Below are 13,227 nucleotides of genomic sequence, written 5' to 3' on the forward strand. Positions count from 1 at the left end.
ATACATATATATTTGTATGTGTGTCCAAGTGTTTCTGTATGTGTATACATATATTTACATATATAAACCAAAATGGAAAATAGTTTAATATTTAAGGCACTTTATAATCCATCCTCATCTGTTTCAACCAAATAGATATTTTCTCTGCTCCCTAAGTAGCCTTACTCTTACTTATTTATGAATTCTTTACATCTTTCAGGGCTTCCCTTGTGGCTCAGCTGGTAAAGAGTCTGCCTGCAATGCGGGAGACCTGGGTTCAATCCCTGGGTTGGGAAGATCCCCTAGAGAAGGGAAAGGCTACCCACTCCAGTATTCTGGCCTAGAGAATTCCATGGACTATACAGTCCATGGGGTCACAAAGAGTCGGACATGACTGAGTGACTTTCGCTTTCGCTTTACATCTTTCAAGGACTAAAGTTTCACCTCCTTTGAGAAGCCTTCTTTAAGTACTCAGTAAACTCTCTGTCCTCTGAGCATATAGCAATGATAGTCTCTGTATCACTCAGACATTATAAAATCCATCCTTGAGGTATATACTTTTTATTACTTGATTGTTTTCTAGATATGTGCATTTAATTTCCTTATTTATTATTATATATAATATATTATGGCATAACATGCTCCTGTGCATATAGCAGCTGTCCAAGTCCATTGACTAATTGAGTGAATGAAGCTTCCCACAAAAATGATCATATTCTATATTTGTTGCTAATTACAAAATATTCATAACTCCCATTTTTAGAAGTTATCAACTTGAATAGTTTTAGGGTTAGGTTAAATGTCTATTGCTTTTTTTTAACTGTTCACAAGTTTATATACAGTAATCTCATCTGGTTGCTGCTGCTGCTGCTAAGTCGCTTCAGTCGAGTCCGACTCTGTGCGACCCCATAGACGGCAGCCCACCAGGCTCCCCCATACCTGGGATTCTCCAGGCAAGAACACGGGAGTGGGTTGCCATTTCCCTCTCCAGTGCATGGAAGTGAAAAGTGAAAGTGAAGTCGCTCAGTCATGTCTGACTCTTAGCGACCCCATGGACTGCAGCCTACCAGGCTCCTCTGTCCATGGGATTTTCCAGGCAAGAGTAGTTGCTAACATACATATATAGTTTTACATGGTTGCACTCAGTGTATACAGTAATATCTCAGGGTTTTGTTTTGTTTTTGATCAGTGATCATTCTTAAAACATTTTCCATTTTGTCAGTCCACAGAACAGTGATTTTCATTATGTTGAATGTTTTATATTATGTTAGCATTCCATTTTTAACATTTATGTGTGTGTTTAGCAGTGTTCTTTAAGATTTGTTATACACTAGGAATAATCTTTTTTTTGAATAATTTTCTTAGTATTTATTTTCAGAAGTATATTTCTGGATTAGAAGGTCTTTCATTGTCAGATTAACAGCTTAAAGTTCAAATTATTTAAATAATAAAGTTTCAGTTTTATATATCCTTTGATCTACCGGTTCTATTCCCACGTATGTATCTGAGAAACTCCTGCACTTCCGCTAGAAAATATACACAAAGATATTTACTGTAAGATTATTTCTAATAGAGGAAAAACCATGACAATGGTGGTTAAATGAATACATATTGGTATACTCATACAGTGGAATACTGTTCTGCATTTGAAATAAATAAGGTAGAGCTAACATAGCAGTATAAACAAATTTGAATAACTGCAGTGTTATGCAATAGAAAGGAAGTTGCAGAAGTGTATCTATAACTTGAATCCACTTACATAAACTTGGAAATATGGAGAATAGTATACAGTGCCTAGGGAAACATGTATATGTAGTAAAAAATGCACAGGATCAATGCAGACCAGCCTTCAGGTAGTGGTTACCTCTGAAGGGAAAGAAAGGGAACACAGGGACATCAGTTGGGTTTGGAATATTTTCTGAAGCGAGGTAGTGGGATCTGGGTGTTTAACTTTTCCCTACTTTTTCTGTCTTTGAAATATTCCATTTTTAAAATGTAAGCCTATCAAGTGATCTACTTTCTCTCCTGTCAATATTAGGAAGGTTTCACATTGTTTTCCCAGAGCTAAACTATTATTACTTGATGAGATCTCTTTTAAATAGTTTTGTTAATTTTTTAAAAGCATGTATAAAAACTGCATGTTACGTAGAATTATCTACTCTCAGATTGCTTTTTTTAAAAGTTAGCTAATATATTCAACTTTAAGTTAAAGGATTTAAAACTCCTTTAGCAGGTCTTAATTTCAGATGGTTTAATGCGAAATTTTAAATGTTAAAGTTTTTATATATTCCTAGGCAAAATTGAAGAAGTAGTTCTTGAAGCTAGAACTGTTGAGAGAAATACAGCACCTTATAGGAAGGATCCTAATTCAATCAATGGAATACCAAACATCACAGTAGAAATTAGAGAACATATTCAGGTACTTCAGTCTCTCATCTCACTACTGTATTTAACATTTTAAGGACATTAGACTTATTTATTAACTCATTTTGTATATTCTTTCCAAGCTCAATGAAAGTAAAATTGTTAAACAAGCTGGAGTTACTACAAAAGGACCCAATGAATATATTCAAGAAATAGAATTTGAAAATTTGTCTCCAGGAAGTGTTATTATATTCAGGTAGAGTTCAAGCTATTGACTTTATATTTAAAATATTTTACATATTCTGTTGATTTTGAATAAACTACTCCTAAGAATCAACCACATTTTAATTAATGTTTTCAGAGTTAGTCTTGACCCACATGCGCAAGTTGCTGTTGGAATTCTTCGAAATCATCTGACACAGTTCAGTCCTCACTTTAAATCTGGGAGTCTTGCTGTTGACAACGCAGACCCTATATTAAAAATTCCTTTTGCTTCGTAAGTATGCCTTATTTTACGGAGATTTGCCACTTTAATAATGATAAGTTGTCACAAGCCTGATTTAAGCAGTTTTAAGGCTTCTCTATATCCCTGTTACTCAAAGAATAGTCCAAGGACCAGCAGTATTGGCATCATTTATTGTTAATCTTTTATCCTGTTACTTTATCATTTGTGTGCACACATGCTCTCTCACTCATACATGCTCTCTAGATAGATAGATATACGTGTATACATATGTACACACATATATATCTATATGTATATACAGGCTTATTCCTTGGAAGAAAACTTATGACCAACCTAGATAGCGTATTGAAAAGCAGAGACATTACTTTGCCAACATAGATCCGTTTAGTCAAGGCTATGGTTTTTCCAGTGGTCATGTATGGATGTGAGAGTTGGACTGTGAGGAAAACTGAGCTCCAAAGAATTGATGCTTTTGAACTGTGGTGTTGGAGAAGACTCTTGAGAGTCCCTTGGACTGCAAGGAGATCAGTCCTGGGTGTTCTTTGGAAGGAATGATACTAAAGCTGAAACTCGAGTACTTTGGCCACCTCGTGCGAAAAGTTGACTCATTGGAAAAGACTCTGATGCTGGGAGGGATTGGGGGCAGGAGGAAAAGGGGATGACAGAGGATGAGATGGCTGGATGGCATCACTGACTCGATGGATGTGAGTCTGAGTGAACTCCGGGAGCTGGTGATGGACCGGGAGGCCTGGCGTGCTGGAATTCATGGGGTCACAAAGAGTTGGACACGACTGAGCAACTGAACTGAATGGATGTATATACACATCTTTGTATATACACACATACAATTTTTCTGAGCTATTTGAGACTAAGTTACATGCATCATACTCTTTACCATTTCATTTTTTTAATGCCAATACATTGTTCTAATATCTGGCTATACCATAGTTTATTTCATCAGTCTCCATTTTTTGGACACTTTACTTGGACCAGTTATTTACACTTTATTCATCTCAGTTTCCTCATTTGGAAAATGAGGCTTAAAATAATTCCTACCTCTTAGAGTTTATAAGTATTAAATTGGATAATGCACATGAAACACTTACCACAATTCACGGCACATAACAAATGCTCAATATATGTTATATATCATGAGTACTAGGATAATTTCCAGGAATGGAATTTCTGAGTTAGACTATCATATATTTGAGGCTTTTAATACTGCCAGATCCCTTCCAGAAAGATTATATTAATATTTTCAGCTCTATGTAAAAGTCTAGTATCCCACATCCTCACTGGGTATATGTTATTATAATGTAATGTTTAAAAGCATAAAGGATGGGACCAGACTGCCTGGATTTAAATCCAATTTCAGACTTATTAACTGTAAAAAGTAAGACTTTGGACAAGTTACTTAGGAGATATAGTGACTTTCTCAAAACAGTGTTTGACAGAGAGTACCAGTGATCAATAAGTGTTAGCTCTTACTAGTCAAATTGGTAAATATAAAGTACTTTAAAATTATATCTCAATTTATTTTAAATATTAAGCTAATTTCTGGTTCAAAAGTCATTTGTATTTATTTACTGAAATATCATTTTTAAATATTAGTTCATTTTTATGTTCTGTTCAGTTGGTTTTGTTGTTCTATAAAAGCTTTTCTTAGTAAGGATATTAACTCTTAATTCAAGTCATTCTTAGTAGATACATTATTTTAAAAATCTGAGATGAAGCAGTTTTGTGCTTCTATGACATGTTTATAAAATAGCACATTCCTCATCAGAGCTACTAAGATTATCTCGGGACAAGAATCTGCACTTGAATATGCTCTCCAGGTGATTCTTTTTTTTTTTTAATCTGTTTTATTTATTTATTTTACTTTACAATATCGTATTGGTTTTCCCATACATTGACATGAATCTGCCATGGGTGTACATGTGTTCCCCATCCTGAACCCCCTCCCACCTCCCTCTCCATCCCATACCTCTGGGTCATCCCAGTGCACTAGCCCCGAGCACTCTGTATCATGCATTGAACCTGGACTGGTGATTCGTTTCACATGTGATAATTTACATGTTTCAATGCCATTCTCCCATATCATCCCTCCCTCACCCCCTCCCACAGAGTCCAAAGGACTGTTCTATACATCTGACCCATTTGCTGTGTCACATACAGGGTTATTGTTACCGTCTTTCTAAATTCCATATATATACGTTAGTATACTGTATTTCTGTTTTTCTTTCTGGCTTACTTCACTCTGTATAATAGGATCCAGTTTCATCCACCTCATTAGAACTGATTCAAAGGTATTCTTTTTCAGTTCAGTTCAGTTCAGTCGCTCAGTCGTGTCCGACTCTTTGCGACCTCATGAATTGCAGCACGCCAGGCCTCCCTGTCCATCACCAACTCCTAGCCTCCCTGTCCATCACCAACTCTTGGAGTTCACTCAGACTCACGTCCATCGAGTCGGTGATGCCATCCAGCCATCTCATCCTCTGTCATCCCCTTCTCCTGCCCTCAATCCCTCCCAACATCAGAGTCTTTTCCAGTGAGTCAACTCTTCGCATGAGGTGGCCAAAGTACTGGAGTTTCAGCTTTAGTATCATTCCTTCCAAAGAACATCCAGGACTGATCTCCTTTAGAATGGACTGGTTGGATCTCCTTGCAGTCCAAGGAACTCTCAAGAGTCTTCTCCAACACCACAGTTCAAAAGCATCAATTCTTTGGTGCTCAACTTTCTTCACAGTCCAACTCTCACATCTATACATGACTACTAGAAAAACCATAGCCTTGACTAGATGGGCCTTTGTTGGCAAAGTAACGTCTCTGCTTTTCAATATGCTGTCTAGGTTGGTCATAACTTTCCTTCCAAGGAGAAAGCATCTTTTAATTTCATGGCTGCAATCACCATCTGCAGTGATTTTGGCACCCCCCCCCCCATAATAAAGTCTGACAGTGTATCCACTGTTTCCCCATCTATTTCCCATGAAGTCATGGGACCAGATGCCATGTTCTTAGTTTTAGTTGAGCTTTAAGCCAACTTTTTCACTCTCCTCTTTTACTTTCCTCAAGAGGCTTTTTAGTTCCTCTTCACTTTCTGCCATAGGGTGGTGGTGTCTGCATATCTGAGGTTATTGGTATTTCTCCTGGCAATCTTGATTCCAGCTTGTGCTTCTTCCAGCCCAGCATTTCTCATGAAGTACTCTGCATATAATTTAAATAAGCAGGGTGATAGTATACAGCCTTGACGCACTCCTTTTCCTATTTGGAACCAGTCTGTTGTTCCATGTCCAGTTCCAACTGTTGCTTCCTGACCTGCATACAGATTTCTCAGGAGGCAGGTCAGGTGGTCTGGTATTCCCATGTTTTTCAGAATTTTCCACAGTTTGTTGTGATCCACACAGTCAAAGGCTTTGGCATAGTCAATAAAACAGAAATAGATGTTTTCCTGGAACTCTCTTGCTTTTTCTATGATCGGATGTTGGCAATTTGATCTCTGGTTCCTCTGCCTTTTCTAACACCAGCTTGAACATCTGGAAGTTCACAGTTCACGTATTACTGAAGCCTAGCATGGAGAATTTTGAGCATTACTTTACTAGTGTGTGAGATGAGTGCAATTGTGCGGTATTGTGAGCATTCTTTGGCATTGCCTTTCTTTGGGATTGGAATGAAAACTGACCTTTTCCAGTCCTGTGGCCACTGCTGAGTTTTCCAAATTTGTTGGCATATTGAGTGCAGCACTTTCACAGCATCATCTTTCAGGATTTGAAATAGCTCAACTGGAATTCCATCACCTCCACTAGCTTTGTTCACAGTGATGCTTTCTAAGGCCTGCTGGACTTCACATTCCAGGATGTCTGGCTCTAGTTGAGTGATCACACCATTGTGATTATCTTGGTCCTGAAGATCTTTTTTGATATATTTGTAATCACCAGTATCAATTCTTTTTAATGGCAGAGTAATATTCCATTGTGTATGTGTACCACAGCTTTCTTATCCATTTGTCTGCTGATGGACATCTAGGTTGCATCCATGTCCTGGCTATTATAAACAGTGCTGTGATGAACGTTGGGGTACACGTGTCTCTTTCAGTTCTGGTTTCCTTGGTGTGTATACCCAGCAGTGGGATTGCTGGGTCATATGGCAGTTCTCTTTCCAGTTTTTTAAGGAATCTCCACACTGTTCTCCATAGTGGCTGTACTAGTTTGCATTCCCACCAACAGTGTAAGAGGGTTCCCTTTTCTCCACACCCTCTCCAGCATTTATTGCTTGTAGACTTTTGGATAGCAGCCATTCTGACTGGCATGAAATGGTACCTCATTGTGGTTTTGATTTGCATTTCTCTCATAATGAGTGATGTTGAGCATCTTTTTATGTGTTTGTTAGCCATCTGTATGTCTTCTTTGGAGAAATGTCGGTTTAGTTCTTTGGCCCACTTTTTGATTGGGTCATTTATTTTTCTGGAATTGAGCTGCAGGAGTTGCTTGTATATTTTTGAAGTTAATTCTTTGTCCGTTGCTTCATTTGCTATTATTTTCTCCCATTCAGAAGGCTGTCTTTTCACCTTGCTTTTAGTTTCCTTTGTTGTGCAGAGGCTTTTAATTTTAATTAGGTCCCATTTGTTTATTTTTGCTTTTATTTCCAATATTCTGGGAGGTGGGTCATAGAGGATCCTGCTGTGGTTTATGTCGGAGGGTGTTTTGCCTATGTTCTCCTCTAGGAGTTTTATAGTTTCTGGTCTTACATTTAGATCTTTAATCCATTTTGAGTTTATTTTTGTGTATGGTGTTAGAAAGTGTTCTAGTTTCATTCTTTTACAAGTGGTTAACCAGTTTTCCCAGCACCACTTGTTAAAGAGATCGTCTTTTCTCCATTGTATATTCTTGCCTCCTTTGTCAAAGATAAGGTGTCCATATGTGTGTGGATTTATCTCTGTGCTTTCTGCAAGGAGTTCACTGGCTACATAGTGGTAAATACTGTAGTAGAATAGAGTTGGTACTGAGGCTGCTGATTTGACTCACTCTTAACTCACAAATTACAAAGGGTCAGTCCCAGGAGAGAGGAGGGAAGCTAGCAGAGACAGAGGGAACAAAGCACAGCTGACAGTTTTCTAAGTTGATGGTAGTGGTTTAGTCACTATGTCATGTTCTAAGTTGAGACAGAAGTAAATGAAAAAAAAAGAATATTTTCAAGAAATACGTGTTCACATAATATTCACAAGGATATGTATTCAGTTATATAAGGTGAATTTACCTGAGTAATTAGAAGTGCAAGAAAGTAGGGTTTCAGTTACATTCAGGTAGGTGTGGTCCCTTACACCATCTCACTGCTAACTGAACCTTTGTTGAAACTAAGGCCATGAGAGTTAGTTTCTGCATTCTGATCATTATCAAGAAACAACTTTAAGAAAATCTTAGTTCTTTGAACAATGAATCTGAAAGGTAGTGCAACTTTAGGAAAGGACAGAAAGGAAAAGGAGAGATAGGCAACAGTAGAATAACACATGATTTCTAAGGTAGTTAACTGTGACTTTTGATTATCCTTTTACTGGTCCTTTGATAATTATTTTGAGTTTAAGATAATTAGTATAAAAGTGCTTGTCACACATAGGAGAATAGAAAGGAGAAAAAAGACTAAATCAGAAATAGAAAGATTAAAAACACAAATTTAAAAGATAAAGGGTATAACAGCCAAAAGATTTTTTCAGTGTACTTCTAATGAATGAAATTTAGAACTTGATTAATTCCTTGTCTTGGAAGAAGTGTTACTTCTGTTTGAGTTTTTAGCATGTTTGTTCTTTAATTGTTGTTTATAATTTGTACTGCTTACAATATATAGTATAATGCTGAGTTCCTAAAACATACATTTCTAAGACATTTTATGGTTTTGATTCAGATTTTCTTCTTTATTTTTATTGAGAGTAAGTGGAATTTCATTACATTTAACCAGTTTTCTTTATTTTCCAATTTTTAGTATTGCCTCTAGATTAACTTTGGCTGAGCTAAATCAGGTACTTTACCGATGTGAATCAGAAGAACACGAAGATGGTGGAGGATGTTATAACATACCAAACTGGTTACCTCTTAAATATGCAGGTCTTCAAGGTAAGCAAGTATAAAGATAGTGAAGCTTTTCAGAGGTATTTTTTTAGGGTCATGTGGTATCTTCCTTATGGAAATAAGATTATGGGCCCAGAGTTCAACTGTTTGGGTTCAAATCATGGCCCTGCCACCTACTCATTGATTGACCTCTGACAAGTAACTTAAATTCTCTGTGCCCCAACTTCTGCCTCCATAAAATGTGAATAGTATTGTCTAATTCATAGACTTTTGTGAGGATTAAATGAGATTATTCACTTGGGCCCCAAATGGGACTAGGTTATTGGAAATATTTTTTATTGCCTATTTGCTTTATCCTACAAAGAGAACTTCTAGTTAAATATTTTGTAGTTAGAGTAGTTGTAAACTGAGATAAAGAAACTAAATATTTAACTGTCAGCTTAATTCACTTGGTTAGCCATATTTTCTTAGATTTTTATTTAGGAACTTTGGTTTACTGCACATATATTCCTGGTTCATGAAATTTACAACTTAACAAGCCTCCTTTTCAACTCCTAATTTCTTTGTACATCTCCCGTCTTTAAGGGCCAATTCAATTCTTACATCTTCCACAAATCCTTCCTCAGTTATTGATTTCACAGTAACTTCTTTTGTCTTCCAGACACTCATTGTGTTTGGAAACAAACTTTATGGGTTGCACTGACTAGCTTTAATTATATAGTAAATTGTGGCTCAATTTTTTTCATCTGTAAAATGGAAATAAAAACAGTGTTTACCACAGGGCTTACTGTTGGGATTAAATGACTTAATATGTATCAAGTACTTAGACAGTGAGTGGCTAGTTCATAGTAAGTATTCAGTGATAACTAGCTATCAAACTCCGCTAAGTGGATTGTACCCTTAGAAGAATAATGGTTGCCTTTTGAAGGATTCTTGTTTTTAGCTTTCATACCTTCTGCAAAATCAAGCACGTAAGAAGCTTTCAATAAAAAATTTAAAGACTTTTTATGCTTATGACATTTTTTCTGAAATATTCTCATTTTTTATTTTGTGCTGTAATAAAGAAATGAACGTGTTACCAGCCATAAGCAGATATCTACTCCATTTTCATTCTGAGATATTAAACTCCTTTTTCTACTTGCCTGAAAAGACTGTACTTTTATGAACTTCTTTTGTCGCCTTTATGTTCCTTATAATTAATTAAATATAGACATAACTAAACTTTCTACTTTCCTACTACTTCACGAAATGATTTTTCTCATTTGTTCTAAATATAATTGCCCTTATTTGATGTATTTTTTTACTCTATACCAATCCATATTCCCTCTGGCTGTTTAATATTTCCAACAATCACCTTGTATTTCCAGTAGGCTTTTAGTAACAACCTCAGTTCAGTTCAGTTCAGTTGCTCAGTCTTGTCTAACTCTGCGACCCCATGAACCACAGCACGCCAGGCCTCCCTGTCCATCACCAATTCCCGGAGTCCACCCAAACCCATGTCCATCGAGTCGGTAATACCATACGACCATCTTATCCTCTGTCATCCCCTTCTCCTCCTGCCCTTAATCTTTCCCAGCATCAGGGTCTTTCAAATGAGTCAGCTCTTCACATCAGGTGGCCAAAGTATTGGAGTTTCAGCTTCAGCATCAGTCCTTCCAATGAACACCCAGGAGATTACTTAAATCACACTTAACCATTTCACTAACCTTTCTCTTCTCTAACCCAAATTCCCCTTCCCTACTTCTTGTAACAATAATATCTTAAATTTATATATTTAACTTTAAATTTTCAAAACATGCTTATTGTACACAATAAAATTAATTAAATTCTAACTAACTAAATAAATTTATTTGGAATGAAGTCAGTGAAGCCAATATAATTTTAAATTACTACCCTATTAAGTGATGGAAAGAAGTATTATTGTTCTAGCTATCTGTCACTGAAATAACAATATGTTATATATACATAGAAATTCTTTGCAACCCTATGGATTATAGCCTGCCAGGCTCCTCTGTCCATGGGATTCTCCAGGCAAGAATACTGGAGTGAGTTGCCATTTCTTCCAGTGGATCCTCCTGACCCAGTGATTGAACATACTACATCTCCTACACTGGCGAGTGGATCCTCTTACCACTGAGCCACCTGGGAAGCCCCAAAATTTCTATGGCACAGTGGTAAAGAATCTGCCTGCCCATGCAGATGACTTAAGAGATGCAGGTTCCATCCCTGGGTTGGGAAGATGCCTTGGAGTAAGAAATGACAACCCACTCCAGTATTCTTGCCTGGAAAATTCCATGAACAGAGGAGCCTGATGGGCTACAGTACATGGAGTCACAAAGAATTGGACACGACTGAGCACACACACACACACACACACACGTGCATAGAAATTCTAATATTTCCAATTGAGTGGTACTTGAGGATATGTCTGTATACATCATTTTGATACTTCATTTAGTTCCAAGTACTTTCTGTTATGGTCTTCCCTGATGGCTCAGCAATAAAGAACCCACCTGCCAAAGCAGGAGACAGGGTTCTATCTCTGGGTCAGGAAGATCCCCTGGAGAAGGAAATGGTGACCCACTCCAGTATTCTTGCCTGGAAAATTCCATGGACAGAAGAACCTGGTGGCAGGATCCAATCCATGAGGTTGCCAAAGAGTCAGACAACTTAGCAACTAAACAACAACACAAACTCCTGTTATATTTCAAAAATTCTCTCTAGAACAGACTTTATTCTTAGTATCACCATAGGTGATCTTGCTGTCTCTGAGGCCAGTTCTATGATTTTTCTTAAATCTTGCTTGAATATTCATGAATCTACTACTTTTCAACTGTGAAAAGACAAACATCAGTTTTCTGCCCCTAGATGCCTTAGGATAGGGAAGCTGTGCCAACTGCCTTTGAATATTGTAATATCAAAATTCAAAAGAGCAGGACCAACCCAGAAAACAGGAATCTTGGAAAACTCTGCATAGCTCATGTGACCGACCACAGTCCCCATCAGCCTGCCTTTATATCTTGGTTCAAGGCAGTGTTGCCACACTTACCTCCAGTCATGGGAAGTGCCACTGAGGATTATGCTGCTCTTGTATCTAGCTGTATGTATACTCACCATCAATCACTGGAGACTAGCAGGTCGCCAGACTGTGAGAGCAAACTGCCTCTGCCAGTGATTAAATTGGTATGATATTTCTCTGAATTTTCAGGATTAATGTCCGTATTGGCAGAAATAAGACCAAAGAATGACTTGGGGCATCCCTTCTGTGATAATTTGAGATCTGGAGACTGGATGATTGACTATGTCAGTAACCGACTTATTTCACGGTCAGGAACTATTGCTGAAGTAAGTAAAGCTATATTGTCCAAAAAAATAAAAGGTGAGGAGCACAGTAAGAAATATATGTTAACATATACGTTTATGTTGTTTTCCAACCTGAAACATTTTCTTCTCCATAATCTTTCAGTTCTTATAAGTGAAAATCTGGTGAATAGATTGCTAGATAGTACAGTGGCATGTTTAGATTTAGCTTTCAAATCCAAGCCTATAAGCACACCAAATTAACTTTTTAAATTATTTTTATAACAGGTTGGTAAATGGTTGCAGGCTATGTTCTTCTACCTGAAGCAGATCCCACGTTACCTTATCCCGTGTTACTTTGATGCTATATTAATCGGTGCATACACCACTCTTCTGGATGTAACATGGAAGCAAATGTCAAGGTATACCCAGCAAAGCTTGAGTAGATAGGCATGTTTGTGTAGAAGCCACATACAGTCAGTGTCTGCACTCTTAAGAAGACCAAAACATCAAGAATTGTCATGCATGCATACAGCTGAAAAAGTTAATAAGTGGGAATAAAATGTATTAACATCCTTTAATCTGAAACACACAAAAACAGACTTAGATATTAAAATCTATTCTATAAAGCTAAAAAACATGTTGATGGAAATTTTAATTGCTTGGTGTTATCTCTGTACCTCGAGTTGTTAAGCTAATGGATAAAATTTTTTAAATCTACACATACTATTTTTTTCCAATTTTTTACTAATAGAAAAAATATTCTGCTATTATTATAAATGAAATATGCCTTTATTAGTGAATTTCCCTGAGTGAAACCACAGGCTGGAATGTACCACTGAAGAGCAGCCAAGGCAATTTGGGCATAACTTCAGAAAGGATAAAACTTCAACACTACCATTTTTTTTACAATAAACATTTTACAGCCAGCTAGATAGAATACTGGGTGAAATGAAAGCAGTTCTGAAACCTTTACCAAATTTAAAATTCTGTTTAACTGATTTTAACAGTGCTATACATTTGAATAGAGAAACTTTTTGAAGAGAAAAAAAGAACTAA

General features: G+C 36.9%; 1 protein-coding gene across 6 annotated transcripts in view; it reads left to right on the forward strand.

The window, feature by feature from the left end:
- Positions 1-13,227, forward strand: part of AGL (amylo-alpha-1,6-glucosidase and 4-alpha-glucanotransferase) — an 82,537-nt gene that overhangs the window by 36,338 nt on the left and 32,972 nt on the right. For all 6 annotated transcript variants that reach the window (XM_069598541.1, XM_069598553.1, XM_069598581.1 and 3 more), the window contains exons 18-23: positions 2,274-2,398; positions 2,487-2,599; positions 2,705-2,839; positions 8,783-8,913; positions 12,077-12,213; positions 12,457-12,590. In XM_069598541.1, coding sequence (XP_069454642.1) covers positions 2,274-2,398; positions 2,487-2,599; positions 2,705-2,839; positions 8,783-8,913; positions 12,077-12,213; positions 12,457-12,590 — 775 coding nt within the window. The remainder of the gene's footprint in view (positions 1-2,273; positions 2,399-2,486; positions 2,600-2,704; positions 2,840-8,782; positions 8,914-12,076; positions 12,214-12,456; positions 12,591-13,227) is intronic.

Source organism: Ovis canadensis, chromosome 1 (assembly GCF_042477335.2).
Source record: "Ovis canadensis isolate MfBH-ARS-UI-01 breed Bighorn chromosome 1, ARS-UI_OviCan_v2, whole genome shotgun sequence".
Taxonomy (NCBI): Eukaryota; Metazoa; Chordata; class Mammalia; order Artiodactyla; family Bovidae; genus Ovis; species Ovis canadensis.